The sequence below is a fragment of the Porites lutea genome, chromosome 6 (genome assembly GCF_958299795.1).
Source record: "Porites lutea chromosome 6, jaPorLute2.1, whole genome shotgun sequence".
Taxonomy (NCBI): domain Eukaryota; kingdom Metazoa; phylum Cnidaria; class Anthozoa; order Scleractinia; family Poritidae; genus Porites; species Porites lutea.
Window position 1 is genome coordinate 932,193 of NC_133206.1, and position 17,145 is coordinate 949,337.

Below are 17,145 nucleotides of genomic sequence, written 5' to 3' on the forward strand. Positions count from 1 at the left end.
GTAGTGTTCACTTGTTCCAAAGTAATTAACGCTTTCAAGCGACAGAATTCGTGGACCGACACCTTTCGGAAAAGTTCTAAATTTAATCTTTTCTAGGCTTTCTTCGCAAAACATGCGTGGCTTCGATGGCGTAATGATTCTTAGTCCCAGTTTCCACGGTCTCCGCAAGTAACGCCTGCCATGATGCGCCCCCCCCCCCCCTCATTTGTGTATAAAATACGACGAAAAATGCCGGGGGGTACTTCCAGAAAAATTGGGTGGGGGTGTGCGGCACAGAAACCCTTAACCTACCTCAGACCAAAATCTGTGATTTTCCCTACCCTATTTCAGACCTGATAAAAAAATTGATACCCTATCTAAGACCAGAAGCCCTGGAGCCCGGCCCGTAACCGGAACACGTGGCAAGCTGTTACGGCACGTACACGGTTGGCGTAAACATTAAAAGGGAGACAGTCTTATCGCCAAATGACGAAGAAGTAGTTTCCCATTTCACACCAAAACGGCTACAAAACCATACCTTTGGCGCGGCACATACCTATATAGCCTATACAGTGGAACCTCGATATAACGAAGTGCTAAGGGACTGGTAAAATTTGTTCGCTATAACGAGGTTTCGTTATATCGAGGTGCTTTTCTACATATTTTACTATTACTGGGGTAAAGAAAATCGTTCGTTATACCGAGGACTTCGTTATATAAAGGTTCGTTATATCGAGGTTCTTTATCATATATTTTACTATTAGCTGGGTAAAGAAAATCGTTCGTTATACCGAGGACTTCGTTATATAAAGGTTCGTTATATCGAGGTTCTTTTTCATATATTTTACAATTAGTGGGGTAAATAAAATCGTTCGTTATACCGAGGACGTCTTTATATGAAGGTTCGTTATATCAAGGTTCCACTGAATAAGGGAGTACCCGCGTTGCAGATAATGAGTCTCGCTGCTTACGTAAGCGAGATTAATTACAGCACATTACGCAAAAATGTTCCAAAAGCTCTTTCAATCCAAGCGTTCATTTATTTGCAGTTCCTTTTAGTTTTATTCACGTTCTGTTGAGGCAAAAACTAACGAAGAACGTTCTGCAGTAAGGCCTTCTATGAGGTAATAATCACTTGGGAGAAGGAAGAGGATTTGTTTGGCGATCGTAACGATTTCAAGTTCTTGGCCATGTTTGTAAATGACCAACAGTTTACCTAACAGTTTGCCTTGTGTTTTGAAGCGTAAACCATGTTACGTTATACTTGAATTATTTGCTAGTGGTTATTTAATTTTAATGCCTGTAAACCCGTCAAAGCACTAACGCTTAACGACTTCCAATATAAACAAAAATTAACATTCTCTTTTCCAAAGGAGATTCAAAAGCTGGCCGCGACTCGAGCACTAGCCGTTTGTCAGAGCCGTGTAAATCAATGGATTGTGATTGTATGTGGGTTATATATCCCTTTGTTTCCATTGGAATTTACAGCGCCGAGTTTAGAAATGAAGTTTTGCAAAAATTTCTTCGGCTCCCAAATTGTCTACATGAACCAATAACCCGTAATCCGCTCTGACAAAAGTCTGGTGTTCCAAACAGCAGCTTTTGAATCAACATATGTTGACTGACTCATGAGAGCCCAAGAGTGTTCGTCAGCTGAGAAGTTTCTCTAAGTCTTTACAAAGTTCATCCATTTCAGGACTGCTTCCTTTAAACTTCTCCACACTGAGTCCCAAGACACTTGCAAGACCTGCCACCTGAAGCAAACAAAAAATTATTGCAGTTGTCTGTCGCATCGTTAATCGGGTTTTATTTTGTAAATATTTATCCAAGTAACCCAATCCTGCCTTTAAAAGTTAAGCTACTGCTTTGCAGATGAATCTGTAGATACTACTAGGGCATGATACGAATGATGCTGAATGATGGCTTAACAAACAAACAATGTGGATATTAAATAGGAGAGAAAAGGTAAGCAATCACATAAAAATTGTGAATTGGAAAGGAGGCCGTTTAATGGAGCTGGTCTCGCCCGTAGAGTTTCAACTGTAATCAGATGGCATGTTAGCGTTTTGAGAAAGTGCGTGTGCCTTGAACTTTACTGTGAAAAGTCAGCGCAAAATTAACCTGTCAAATTAAATCAAAGTGTTTAAAGTTTTGTGACAGAATTTAGACAAGAAAATTAAACTACCTCAGAACTGCAGTCTATAAATCTTCTCAATGCGTAAAGGCAGTTATGACCTGACAACAATGAAACAAAAGATAAATGAGTTCATACCTTGAAAAGAAAACGACCTTTAGAAGCCTTTGAGGGTAAGAGAAAACTAATTTATGAACAGACTTTCTAATATTAACTAGCCATTTGTCCATACTTCCTCGAATAATGGCATTCCCTCGATTAATCGCCTCCCCGAATCACCTCCCACCTTAGACGGAATTTTTTTATGGAATCGAAAGTTTGAACTTTCATATGGTAGGCAGAGAACGTATTCAGAGCTTTAAAACTTCAATTTGGAAAGAAAATCTTCCTCTTCTCTAATCCTCACCCAGAATTACCATGGGTTGGAAACGCGCGAGATCTCAACACAACAGCCCACATGCAGGGCAAGACACTTTAAAAGCGAGCAGAATTCTGTGTGAAAGACCGACCTGTTTCTGGTGACACATCCTTGCTCAAAACTTCAATAACAGCTGTCGAACACTCAAGGGCAATTTCTTCGTGTACCTGAATAAATAAATAAATTTAATTACCACTACAGTGTATGTTCATAATTGTTCACTGTTCTCGAGAGGGGATAATGACATTCATGTGATGGGTCCATCACTTGCTGTCCTTAGCGTGTGAGCAAGCTCTCCATTTGGGGGATAAAACTGATGAAGGGCTCTGCTTTTCCTTCCACAAGAACTACAAACTCAGTCCGACTTATCCTCTGCTCGCAATATTCTATTGGCAATCCAACACTTTCACACGTACAGCTTTGCGAGAATTACATCAGACGAGCCCGCCTGCTTTGAGAGCTGAAACAAGCTCTCGGTTCCAGTATGATCCCCCTGAGAACCAAATTTGACACACAGACGACAGTTAACTCTCACAGAAGGAGAAAGCGATTTTCTTCCTCTGCCGGTCTCCTTTTTCGGAGTGAGTTCAGCGATCGCCGACACAACACGGGTTTTGGGAATAAGAGCATCGTGTTTCTACGTTTGCCGCGAAAATTTCGGGCAGGCCAGCTGAGCCTGTTATCAATCAACTTTGATATCCGGAACGTCATTTTCAGCCAATGGTATCTCCCTTCGTCTGGGCGAAGTAACAATTGAAAATTTATGAGACATCATTTGAGGCTCTCCTTTCCTCGGCCGCTCGCGGCTCGCTCGCGCGTTCTCGCGCGGCTCGCTTCGCTCGCCCAAATAGGAAAGCTTGCTCGCGGGATAGCTGTCCTTCATTCTCCAATTTTGTTATGCTTAGAAACTTTATTATTATTTGTATACTCTGAAAGGATGGTGTAAATTTCAAATCCAAACGTTTTGATAATCCAATGAAGAAATTAACGCTACTGGAACACTATAAGTCACCAATAAACGAAAAATCTCATGGGTCTTTTTAACGTGTCTGAATAAGTCTTGTCAAAGTACTGTACTACGGGGGGTGACAACTCTAACAAAGGCTGTTTGGGCAGTCCTATGAATAACTTTATGTCCTCCCGGAAATTTCGTCGACCCTCCCGAATTTTTCGGTGGCATTCCCCATAAATGTTTAACTTCACAAAATTGTTTTATCAATTAAAATTAAAATTTTGATTAGAGATTTTTTGCAGCTTCTTGTTAATTATGTAACTTGTTAATTATCTAATCTTAGTTATTTTTTCGTTTAGAGGGTATCATGTTAACACAGAAAGACTATCAAACTTTTTAAGTATATAAAATCGTGTTTTTTTGTTTTTTAATCACAAATGAATCAGGCGAGCAGTGAAGGGGCCAACAACTAGGGGGGTCTGGGGGCATGCTCCCCAGAAAAGTTTGAAATCTTGTTGCTCTGAAACGCCATTTCTAGTGTTCTGAGAGGACAAATTCTGTCCAAAATGTTCTCTAAATCAATTGTCCTTTTTATTCTTATTTTTATTGGCGTGACTTTGCGTAGAAGTAGTGAATTTTATTTTATACAAGTTGTGCGGTTTTTGAAATTGCTCTGGATATCACTTTCAGCTAAGTATACTCTGTGTGGTGTCATTGTATGAGTATCATAAGAATTCATTTGAAAATTTCAGAACAACTGTCGAAATCTGAAATTTTCCTATCCCGAACGCATATTGATCGGGATTCGGGATTTTCGAGCAAAATGGGAAGGACCCCAACGAGATCAGGATGATTAAAGAGCCTTCACAGACATATTACTTTTTATGGCCTCATTTGTGTTTAACAAAGTTAAATGAGTTTCGTTTTTTTCTTACATACTTCTTACGTACTTTTACAAGTTTTCCAGTATGTAATCAGTGGAATGTGCTCTTAAAACTCGTCAAAGTGCAGCGTAAAAATACCCCTGAACTAATGAATGATGGGATCTGGTGTGAACTGATAGTATGTGCCTTGCACCAGCACGGCTCTTGTTTTAATCCGCAGGGGATTGCACGTGGTCAATCGCACTCGAACTTCATGCTATTTTAGTTGGAAACGTTGCTGATTGGTCTTTTCATATCATGGGGGGTTCGGCCGTTTTCAAGTGTTAAAATACATAGAATACAGCGCATACACTGGGAGCATATCACTGTATATATATTGTTTGATAACATGTAATATCAAATCTTTGCTCAATGTCCCGAAAATATCTCATACTTCACGAAAAATTTCCCAGGTTTCCCGATTCCCGGCAAAATCTCCAGATTCCCGGAATAAATTTGTTTTTCTCCCGAAACAGCCCTTGTTAGAGCTGTCACCCCCCGTTGTACTCGCGCACTGTGAATGGTTGAGAACATACAAGTTACCTTAAATCGAGCAATATTTGAAGCCAATGCAGCGCCTACGGTAGTGAGATCTTCATTTTTGCTCAGAAGACAGTTCACAGTGACAGCAGCAAGGGGAGTAGAGCGAGTGTCTTTAAACATGACTGAGTGACCTGTCTGATGGCTGGTAACACAACAATACTACAACACAAAATATGACTAATAAGTGAATTGGAATTAACGTTTCAGTCTGAGGCCGTTTTCCAGGTTTTCATGATGACGACATTTGACTACAACTACCAGAATGCGTTTCGTTTTCGCTTTTAAATTTGTCGAACCCTAACCTGAGGATTGAAAAACAATAACCATAATTTTCACAAGAAAACAAAAAACTGAAGAACTCTTGTAGTTGTGGTAAAAAGACGTCATGATCATATAATTGTCCTGCTAACGCAATGAAAATAAGAAGAGCCTAATATAACAATAGGTCATCCTCAGTAGCTAAGTGGCAGTGCTGATGAGTCAAATGACGCATTTAACATTGCATCTACAGAGCTAAGATGTCCGCTTTAGATCTAAGTGAATCAGAGGGCAGTAACGAACCCATCCAAAACGTACAGCCACTGTAGCCACTAGGAGTTATCTCGAACTCAAACGTTAGTCAATGACTTCCAAACAGAAAGAAAGGATCATTGGCAAATCGAAGTTACTATTATGATGCTTTCTCCTTGTTTTAAGGTAATAACAAAATAGGTACAAGTATAAACCTCTAAGGACTTATAGAGCATGCTTTTTTAAAATTCTCCAGAAGTCAACATAATCACTTAGCAAAATCATCTCTGGCAGCTGGCCTGCTGGGCAAGCAGAACTTTGTAAGTCACTTACCAGCTTCACACATTCAACTTGACTTGAAGAGGAATTTATGTCTGAAAATTGTCTGCAGGTCATATTCACAGTTTCCTGTAAACCTGTTTGAAACAATACACAGACCTGCATTGAATTTTAAATTTACAGTATCCAGCTTCAGTTAAATAAAGATAACCTCCGATGTTTTTGCATTTATTTTCCCTCTTCAGTATAACTAAAAATGTCGAACATTGGCAAGATGATGATATTAAGTCTAGGGGCTAGACTCACTAAAAAAATCTTGTTTTGCCTGCGGAAAATGCAGTGATGCGAGTATAATTATAAGGTTTTACCTTGGGTTCAAGTCTTTTTTAACAGTACACAAAATTTAAAACTCACCTTTAGAATCAGAATATAACTGATCATTTAATGACAACACTTGAAGAAATTTCAAACTAAGCTGAACAGCGGAGCAATATTTCTCTTGAGTTAAATACTTGTCAACCACCTTATCTGTAAAACAATTTAAGGATCAATATAACCTTTTCTAATAAAGCCTGACCTTTCATCACCCCTTTTAGCAAACAGTCTGATCGTTGATGTAGAGAGTAGGTTCTCGATGAATGACAGGTAACTATTGCAAGGGGCAGGTGGCGGCCTTATAATTAATTTTCTCCAAACTAGAAACTAAAATACCTGACTTCAAATCACTTTCACACGATACTTTAATATCTCTTCTTATGAATTCTTCTGATTATTTAATTAACTGTCAATTAGTTTCATTTATCTCGCAATGCTTTGAATTAAGAACCAAACTAATAATTATTAATGAATGAATGAATGAGAACTGTAACGTTTTGTAATGTTTTACACCTACTAATTAGATGAATTAGTACTTAAATTAGACTAATAGCTTTTGCAATACTGTAATTTTTTAATGGTCATGCAAATAAAGCATTTGGTGTTGTTGAAGTTGGCACGAGCAACTAGGTTGACGTGACAACACACTTTGCTTTGGTTTGCTTCACTTTGACAAGACGAGCTATGACGATTATGATGATGATGATGATAATGATGATGATGATGATCAAGCAAACAGATTGAGTAACTAAAATCTTTTAATATCAGGACCGTAGGAACGAATTTGAAAGTGGGTGGGCACGACTGTTGTGGCACTGAAAGACCTTTTACTCAAAGCATTTGTAGCATGCATAACTAATATCAGTTTCACTAAACCTGTTGCAGTCTATCTGAATGAAGCAGGTTCATTTGCATTAAGAGATTCTATTATGGATGACACGGAGGCTATAGAACTTTCTTGAGCATGTATTTTCAAAATTGTAAGCTGCGTTTCAACACGTTCCAAGTTTATATCTGAATCATAAAAGTTCCAGGTTGATAACGGCTCACTTGAAAAATCGCCCCCTGCAACTGTTGTGAGAAGCAAGTTTTCCAGATTCATATAGATTTCAGGGGCGTAGCTTGAGATTTTGAAGGTGTACGTTAGGGAAAAAAAGTTAGAAGGCCGAAGGCGCTTCAAAGTAGGGGGAATGATCGTCCGGGGCATACTCCCCACAGAAAAGGTTTAAATTTAGGGGCTCGGAAATGCCATTGTAGTTCTGCGTTATCCACAGGACATTTTACTCAATACAAAAGAAAGTGGAAATGGTTAGAACATATTTTACCCATATCTAGCATTGTCGTTATAGTACAGTGTTTGCGGAAAAAGGTAAAACAGTGACGCCATCAAGGAAATTACAAGCAAAGGGGGAGAGAGCCTGTCTATTCTCGTCTCTACTGCGAAACATCCCTAGTGATGCACTGGCTATAAAGGGCGAGCATTTACCCTTCAGACGGGCAAAAGACACCAATATAAAGATCATATAATGCAAATTCAAAAAACCAGTCACCCTCAGTGTTTAATGATAAAAGTGCTTGCAGGAAATCATTGTATATGTTACAGGTCAAATTCGATTTCAGGTTAAATTTTTTTAACCTAAGTTGATTCTCTATTTGTCTTGTCTTCTATCTAGCCCTAATTATTTATGAATTAGGGCTAGGAGACAAAGGAAAAAATAAAGAATCAGCCTAGGTTAAATCAAAATTAACCTGAAATCAAATTTGACCTATAACATATATAAAAAAATTATTTTCCACACGTTCGTAGATGGACGCTACGCTCCTGGATTTTATAATCTGGTTGATCAATCTAGACTTGATTCCGGTTCACTAGCAAGTCCAGGGCTTCAAAATATCTGATACATCTGTTATAGTCTTGTTTAGTTCCGGGAAAATGTACGTTGGGTTGTCCTTCATCTGTGCTTTTCTAGCATTACAGGGATTTAAACGGACTTGAGAAGTTTAAAAATTAGCCCTAACAACATATTTTGTAAAATCAAACGGGGAATTGCGTTGGTTATTAAATCAGTATTTTCGACAATAAAGTTGTAATTTTTTTTCCCTTCCATTTTCGCCCAAAAAGTGAAGGGAGTGGGGGCGGGGGAAGGAGGCATACGGCCATGTAATTCATGACGAAGGTAACTTTTATCTAACGAGGAAGGTGACAGGAGACAAAAACGTAAGGAAAAATAACGCACAGTGTTAAAGCAAAGTACAACTGAACTTACCAAGAACTTGAATTTGCCTTTCTTGCACTCCTATCAGATCTTTGTTATGTAGGCAGTCTTTTAATTCATCAAGATGACTCAACTCCTCATCTGAAAATTCTTTTGTGTCTGTAAGAACGTCTTTCAGCTGAGCTACATCTGAGGCCATCTAAATAAATTATAAACGAATGTAAAACCTTAAATTCACAAGACACTACAAGGCTGTAAGGAAATACGGATTTCCAAGGTTTATTTTATAAAATTTCACAGACTTACATCAACTTGGTTGAATGTGTTGGCCTTTCTCAGCACTGAGCTTTGACTGTCAATTGGAAAAAAAATTTAGCCTTGTTAAAAAAGTAAAACATGTGTAAATACAGAACTAAGAATTCAGGCTTATTCCAGATACAGGCAACTCCCTCTTAACAGATGGTTGCCTCAGCCAGGGGTTTCTGAAATTCTCTGACTTTCCCCACCTGTTTCCTTGTGGATGTTTTCTTGATAATGTAAATTTTCCGACCAACTGAATCAACAATTTTAACCTCTCCCTCACAGCCATCCCCTCAACCCATTTGTTTATGTTTTAAGCTGTGTTTTCAGCAAGTCATGTCAAGTCATGAACAATGATTCTTCACCCAGACACCTGCCTATGAAGGAGAATTCCCTTTGTCCAGACAAAATTTTTGACATATCTTCTCTCACATAAATAGAGCGCTAAATAACGACATAGGCTAGTATAAAAGACAACGGACACTTTTACAAATGCATCTGACCAGCAAAAAGAAACTTTCATAAAAAGTTCCATTAACTTTACGGATCAAAAATAGTGGCCTGTGTGCAAGTAAGAATAAGTAAGAATGAAAACAACAGCTAATCTCCGTGGCACGTCCCCTCCAAAGGGGTGGGAGATCAGAGGAAGGGACAAATGTAGGAGTATTTGTATTATTCTCTTTCCATACCCACCCTTCGCCTTTTTGCACCACACTGAAAAATGTAAAGCATAAGAAAAGTCAGGGATTGTCATTTGTAAGAAAATGTTGTTGTTGAACGATATTCTTCACCCCAGTAATAGTAAAATACAAGAAACAAACCCTGACATAATGAAAGTTCATTTTTGTGAGCCAATTTGGCCAGTCCCTTAGCTTGGCCCTTTGTTATATGGAGGTTCGAAAATAAGCTCATTTAAAACAGACTGACCAGCCATCTGGTTGACCCCTCCTCCCTGCAGCTGTCTGATTGGCTGATGAAGTATCTCTTGGCTCAAATATGGATTCTGGTTGTGTTGTTGATGATGAGGATGCTGAGCTTGAATGTGATACTGATGATGTTCCACTTGCAGCAGTTGGTCTTACAGACATGGAGTCAATAATAGGTCTTATCATCTGGCCAAATGAACTGAAATATAAACAAAATGGAGCCTCCATTGGCATATTGTTTTAATCAGTCTTGTTGTTGTTACTTGACTGTAATTATTATAAAGATGCATTTGATACACAAAAATTTGCTCCAAAATAAAACTGATATCAACATAAATTATTTTAAATACTGATAACTATTTTTTGACCCTAGAAATTAGAAATTGGACTTCCTATGATACCAGCTGCCAAAATTGATCAAGTAATTATTAAAAATATAATATATTTTAACTCTTATTGACATGATGCTTAGGGGAAAATAAACAACTAACTTACGTGTTGAGCACTTCTGATGGAAGATCCTGAATGTGTTGAGGGATTTTGTTGCCTGTTAAGAACATGGCAACTTCGGCAGAGAATGTGTTGCAGTTGTGTTCAAACAAGTGGTACTTCTCTGGTCTGTTGATTATCAAGGGGATTTTAAGATGGATCAGTGGTTACACTTTTTAACAGCATTTTTTTACAAAAAAAAATACCAAAAAAAAATTTTCATCACAGGAAAACTAAAAACCAAAGGTTCAGCCTGCATTCCCTGATAGAAAATGGAAGTAGAAAAATTCCTTACTGGCAAAATCAGGTCCCGCGGGTTGAAAAGGAAATTAGTTAACCGCAACACTGTTTCACGCATTACTGTGTCTGATCTGCCATGATAACTAAGATGTATTTTGGCATTGTTTTAATTCTTTTTTTCAATCTCTATAAGCTTCAAATCAAGAAAGTTTAAGACTAAGTGACCTGAGGCCATGCCAAATTTTAATAGCTTTCAAATTGACACCTTATGTCAACCAAAGTTTTAGGTCTAAGATCTTAGGTCTAAGATATTAAGGGTCGGGTTGAAGCTGAATTTTTTGGTTTCCAGATTGTACACAGAAAAAGGATTCCATGTATTCTTAATTGAACTTTGAAACAAGTCACAGTCCTGTAGTAAACTTGATAAAATGCTGGACCAACTTTTTTTACTGTTTATCACATCCTCACAAAAAAGTACATTGAGTTGGGCTTATAGTTTGATTTTATGATATATGTGGCTAATTCCATATATCTGACAAGACTGGAAAGAACAGTTCATGTTATTAAATTGAGACTTGATTAACAAATTACCTAAAATCTTGTTGCCCAATTCCATTCAAGAACTCTTCAAAAACATCTTGAAAGATTTCAGTGTCTCCCATATCTACCACCTCATCAGGACTACCAAGAATAGTTCCTCCCTCAAAAAATTAACATGTAGTTACAATAATGTTTGATAACTAATGGATCATATTAGCCATGTGAGCAAAATGGAAGATCTTTTACTTCCATTCTTTACTAACAGACAAATCAATGTTGTATATTAACAGGGCTTCTGATATTTCGCGCGGACCCGCGAAATCCCGCGAAATTCCCAAAAAAACGCGAAATACCGCGAAATCCGCCAGAAATATTTCCAAATACATGCCGGCAAAACATATTTAATACTTATCTTGGCTATTAGACCTGTTTTATTCACCCCAATCGTCCAATTCGTTTACTGCAACGAGTAAACAACGTCCCAAAACTACCAGGCGTGTTTAGATGACCGTTGCGAAAAGCTGGGTACTAACCATAATGTTAATAGCTTCAGCATTCGCTCATTTCTCGAGCAAACTGTTGTGGAAAGAGTAAATGATTATCCCTGTTAAAAAAACGTTAAAAAACGCTGGTCATATCGACGCAAAATTGATCGATTTTAGCTAAATTTGCCCCCCCAAAATTCAGCGAAATCGGCTGTTTTTTACTGATTGTTTCTTGGCTAAGTTTCCCCCCGAAATTTCCCGTGAAATCGGCCGATTTTTCTTAGAATTTGCCCCTGAAAATCCTTCGTAATTTGACTTTTTTCCGCTAAAATCCCGCGAAATCGGCCGATTTTTCTGCGAATTTTGTCTTTTCTCCTGCGAAAATCCTGCGAAATCGGCCTATTTTCCGCGAATTTTGACTTTTTTCCCGCGAAAGTCCCGCGAAATCGGCCGATTTTTCCGCGAATTTGCCCCTGAAAATCCCGCGAAATTTTGCTTTTTTTCCGCGAAATATCAGAAGCCCTGTAATAATATAGCCAAACATTGCAATTTCACACCCAAAATTCACCAAACGTGAACAATAGTAGTTTTGAACTTGAAGAGGCTAAGCAAGTTCATTTAGTGTCAAATTTAATATTTATTATAATATTTATTGCTTATAGCGCGCAAATTAACATTCGAATATGATCAAATGTCCAAATTTCAAATTTCCAGCTAATTTATTGCCAAAATGCTTTCATATTATCAGAATGTTTATGGAGTTCACAATTCTTTGTGTTATTAGTTCATTGATTAGATAACTTTCTTCCACATGCAATAGTTGAACAACCAAAACACTTTGTTTATAATGTTCCTCCAAGTGCCTATTAAAGAATACAACGCAAGCTCTACGTCTAGAACAAAACATGTGTAAATAGAGGATATTACACGGCTGCGCAGGGATACGAATTTTATCTTCGAGTGCTGAAAGTATCTCTCATGAGTGAGCGAAGCGAACGAGCGAGAGATACTGTCAGCACGAGAAGATAAAATTCATATCCCCAAGCCAAAAACCAAAACCAAATGAGTTAAGTGTATACCAACTGGCATCACATACAAGTATACACATTCACTAGATATAAAGCTGCATACTTTATTTTTTTTTAGCTGTTAAGTCATTTGAATTATATCTATATTTATCAAGTGGCAACGCTAATGCAGTGATTTTGTTACCTCTGCGTCCTGTATCCCTGATGCAAAAAAATCCCCAAAGACGCAAATAATTTGTGGTATGCGCCCCATAGGATGCAAAGATCAATTGATCGACATGAAGATGTCATCGTAGAATATCCTGTTTGTGTGATTTCTGTGGCTGTTCTTGTGGCTGTTGTGACATGATGCTTATTCCTGGTAGTCTTTGTTAAATATGTGCTTTACAATAGAAGAAGTACATTTTTATTTCAGTAAACTGTACTGATACAGAGTTCTGGAGTCTGCCTTCAGATTAACTGTGTGGTTACAAAAGACCCAGGGATATTGTTTTTGGAACTGGGACTCAATGGTTCTGGACTGGGACTCATGATTTTTCACAAGATGAGTCTCTGGACTCACCAGAACTATTTGTAACAAAATCACTGCTAATGGCTTACACCTGCCAAAACATGACTAAGTCAATCAATGTATGGCAGCTTAAGACTTTGATTACCGTATTGTTATGGCATGTCTTAGCTTCTGAGCTTGTTAAGCAGTTGAAGGTAAAACACAAAACACAGTTCTAACTATAAAAACAAACTTACTGGTAAACAGCTCTCTATGCCACCTCCACCATAAAAGTACTCTCTGCCGAAGCAGACTATACCAGTGTGCCTTTAATTAATTGATTAAACCAACATTTTAGAACAATCAATCTGATATGGGTATCATGGGGACTCAAGACTTCAGTTTATTCCCACAAACGGGTCTGTTGTCAAGCAATATCAGAAATTTCTCTGCACCAGTACCCTCATTTCATTCAGAATCTGAATGTTAGAAAAGTCTCAAAGGCTCTGCATGCAGAGCCTTTGAACTGGATTTTTAACTGAAACACAATTGTGATTGATTTGGATGGGATTTGCAAAATTGCACATTTTGCATACTGTTATATCAGAAGCCCTTATACAAGTTATGTTGTTTATAACACACATGTGACAGTAGGACCAGGATGGTATCTAAAGAAATGTATATTTTGTTAAATAATTCTATAAGAGCTAGCTTTCCAAGAACGAGGTTTCAAATTCTACACAGCCAAGTAAATTGGCTAAGGGTAACTAATGTGACAACTTTTTTTGTCTCCAGTTGAAGTGAGCGTGCAAATATCTAACAATATTATAATTATTCACTGAACTATTTAGCTAAAACATTTTACTAATTTTGGTAGTAAAATGAAATTAAACTTTAAATTTACATACCAAACTCCTTCAATTCTTTTCCCTGTCGGTATAATAAGGATAGATAATCATCAACTTCTTGATAAGATAATATCCCATTTTGTAAGAGAAGTCCCTCATTCGAATGACTCAGCATGCAGAGATCGATCAGAATATGTATGTACAGCTTTTTCACTGATGGATAAAAGACTCACCTAACAGGAGTGGCGACAACTGCTTTGCAAAACCTCTTGAAATATCATACACGTACAATTTAACGGGAATCTTCTCCATTAAAAGATCTTTGGAAAAAAATCTAACACAACGAAGCAGCAAGAAACACTTTGTTGTCAATAGTTATGAATAGTCCCAGGCTTTCTTCTTACCGAAAGGGTCTGGGGAAAGCCCACATCAAATTCCTCCCCTGGTCCTCCGGGCCGGGCGAAACGTCCACCCTGCGGGGGAGGCTACGACCCTGACGGCGAGGAGCTGAAAGACATGGCTGCGATCGAACATGAAAGAGCAACGATTCAGCAACTTGACAGTACTTTATTGTCATAAGAAATTAACGGAAAGCTTGGACGTGATTCAGATCGCAAACACATTTGCTGGACGGAATGAAAATCGTATGAAGAATTTCGGTATCTTCACTAATGCCGACCTATAAAGAGCAACAAATACTGGATAAAGTATGCAAAGTTACGCGACAGAAACAAATCAAATACTATAATTTTATTCCCTTTTTCGATTTTCAATATGAAAAAGTTATTTTCAATTGTCAGCCCTCCCACTTTTCACCTTGCTCCGCGGTCCCTGACTTATCATGTGAATATTACAATTTGTAAGTTATTGTGTTGGTTTGAAGACCATAAATTTAGTCTTTTTTAGATTTATTATGTTGTTAGTATTAGAAGATTAGTGTCATATCATCTGTCTTCAAGTAGAGTACATTGGTATCATTTAACAGTTTGGGTGGGAATTCCGTTTGCCTCTTTATTGATTTTTTCCTTGCTTCTGAATAAGTACTCACTGCAGAAAAATAAACGAACGGGGGAAAATGGTCAGTAATTACCAGAGAATAAAGGTCTTTTGAAGTAATAATTTCTGCTCGAATTATTTCAACTTAGTCAATTCTGACACCTGCATAGAACCACTAACAGAATGGTTGTGCTGTCTTTGAATGGTTGCAAAAATCACTGATGCCACTTAAGCTTGTTCAAATAATGTAAGATAAGAGCGCAGATGAGAGCGTTCCTTCAAAGTCGTAAAAACAACAAGCGAAAAAGCAATGCTCTCTTCACACTTATTGACACGGTAGGTTTTTTCATAAACTTGTAATTTGTCTATAATTAAAAGTTACGTGTGTGACTGCTAGTAGGGAGAAAAGCACGAGTGTGTGCGAAACTGGAAAGGTGTGTTGCCGCCCATGAAAAAATCGAAAGCAGTTGACTTTGGTTATCAAATAGGATAACACTTTCAAGGTTATCCAAAAACCTAGATTCTTTATTGTAGTAATCACAATTCTATTTCCAAAATTTTCTTGTAGCTTTTTTTCATGTACACACCACTATAAGCGTGTTCTTCCGAATTTTGGATTCTCTTGGTAGTCGAAAGAAGGAGTAACGGAAGGTCGGCTGATAACAGGTGCATTCCTTTTAACAAAAGTACACGTTGCCCTGCTACGCGACGTGGCATTCTTCTTCTGTGGTCGAAACAAATGTTTACGGCATTTTAGATGAACTGTCTGACCAGCTTCTACTAGAATGAGTCGTTTAGCGTGTCTGGCGCTATTTATACTACCGCCCCCCTATTTGGTTAAAACAGCAGCTTTTTCCCCATCATGTGTGGCTTCGAGACAGATTGTCATAACAGGACCAATTCAATTTGAATCGTCAGAAAATTTGGCAAAAACAAGGGTTTGCGCCCTTACCCAATCCTTACCCTTTGTTTACATTTTTTAAAAATTGTTTTACTATTTGTCGTGTAAAGTTGGCAAAACTGCGTAAAAATTTTATTCAAGACCATCAAATACATGCGAGATCACGCTCCATGCCCGTCACTGTTCAAATTTCTAGATACATTCACAGTTTGTGTGTGTTTTTTTTCCGGGCAATGACAAATATTTATTTGTCCGGCTACAGCTAATTCTTCGGTAGATACATCTTTCTTTGGTACTAAAATAATAAATGTGCTTATTCTTCTACCCGCGGGTGTGATTGTTGTAATACGTAACTTTTTCTTTCCGGATACGGTTTCCGTCCACACATATCCTAGTAAATCCGGTATTCGAATCCGCAACTTTTTGAATCCGTTTCCTGAAGTGGAAATTTTTGAATATGCGATGAATCGGAATCGTGTCGACACTAAATCACTAAGGATATTTGTTTACCCGGCCAGTGACGTAACAAGATATCGTTATCGCGAATCATCAACCCCGAATCGTGAATACTGTGAAGAATACTGTAATGAATACTAAGATGGCAACTTCGTTCCCAGGTTCTCTCTCTTATTCTAGCGATAAAATCGAGAATCATAACACAAGGCAGAGCAAGATGCAAATTTCCCTCGCCTTCCGAGGCATGCTCAAAAGGTATTTCAAAAATTTATGTAGTTTTAACCAGATTTTATGTTTTTTTATCACCATTTTTACTTTTTATCGGTTTTATCTATCATAGATTCATTTTACAAATTTCAATTACAGAATGACTCTAAAACGCTTTTGATCATTTATATGTTAAAAGGCGCTATAGTAGATTTACAAATTATTATTATTATTGCTGTGTTGCCAAAGAGATTTCTAGAGGAGTCCTGGGTACTAGAGTTTATCGGATACTTGTAGAATACGTGTTGACGTGCAAAATTCGATTTGAATACGGTGGATAGGTGTGGACATGGAAATGCTTGAATCCGGAAAGAAAAAGTTGCGAATTCAAAAATATCCGAATACATGTGGACGGAGCCAGGGGTCTAAGGCGAGTCTCAGTAGGGTTGATAACAATGATGCTTTTGTGAACGTTGGAAATTAGCACACGCAAAAAACACGTTAATTTAGGTATGAAATTAGTATGCAAGCAAACTGAAGAGGACATGGAGTTCTAGTGTTCCAGAACTTTTTAGTTCGGTCTAAAAAGTCTAAAACTGCCGGAAAAGAAAGTTAATCGAAAATGCTACCCTAATGTCAATACTTGCGGTGACAAGGTGATCTGTGGAAATGCAAAAATCCTGCAATCTAGTCTTGTGCCTTCAGGACTATGAAAAGTCTTCGGTGCAACGCCTGGACACTGATATAGCCAACATGAAGTCACTTTTGGCTGGTTAAATTAGTGGAAGAACTCAGCATAGATAATGGTGCGAGGTATCCTCCCTGGGCTTTCAAAAAAGTCTTTCGTCGGAAACTCGCTCCGCTCGCCAAACTCGTGAGGTCGACCTGCAGCAAGTCTATATCCTCCCCA

At 38.0% G+C, this 17,145-nt stretch overlaps 1 protein-coding gene across 2 annotated transcripts in view; it reads right to left on the minus strand.

The window, feature by feature from the left end:
- Positions 1 to 999: 999 nt before the first annotated feature.
- Positions 1,000 to 17,145, minus strand: part of LOC140942370 (uncharacterized) — a 333,944-nt gene continuing 317,798 nt past the window's right edge. The window contains exons 2-15 of one of the 2 annotated variants that reach the window (XM_073391327.1): positions 13,909 to 14,028; positions 13,736 to 13,757; positions 13,085 to 13,154; positions 10,876 to 10,985; positions 10,051 to 10,173; positions 9,557 to 9,754; positions 8,636 to 8,681; positions 8,381 to 8,528; positions 6,153 to 6,266; positions 5,793 to 5,875; positions 4,950 to 5,108; positions 2,623 to 2,698; positions 2,165 to 2,214; positions 1,000 to 1,733 (exon numbers count right to left, since the gene is read on the minus strand). In XM_073391327.1, coding sequence (XP_073247428.1) covers positions 1,629 to 1,733; positions 2,165 to 2,214; positions 2,623 to 2,698; positions 4,950 to 5,108; positions 5,793 to 5,875; positions 6,153 to 6,266; positions 8,381 to 8,528; positions 8,636 to 8,681; positions 9,557 to 9,754; positions 10,051 to 10,173; positions 10,876 to 10,985; positions 13,085 to 13,154; positions 13,736 to 13,757; positions 13,909 to 13,987 — 1,383 coding nt within the window. In that variant the 5' untranslated portion in view covers positions 13,988 to 14,028 and the 3' untranslated portion in view covers positions 1,000 to 1,628. Of the gene's footprint in view, positions 1,734 to 2,164; positions 2,215 to 2,622; positions 2,699 to 4,949; positions 5,109 to 5,792; positions 5,876 to 6,152; positions 6,267 to 8,380; positions 8,529 to 8,635; positions 8,682 to 9,556; positions 9,755 to 10,050; positions 10,174 to 10,875; positions 10,986 to 13,084; positions 13,155 to 13,731; positions 13,758 to 13,908; positions 14,029 to 17,145 lie in introns of those variants that run through there. The other variant, XM_073391328.1, reaches the window with a different exon arrangement.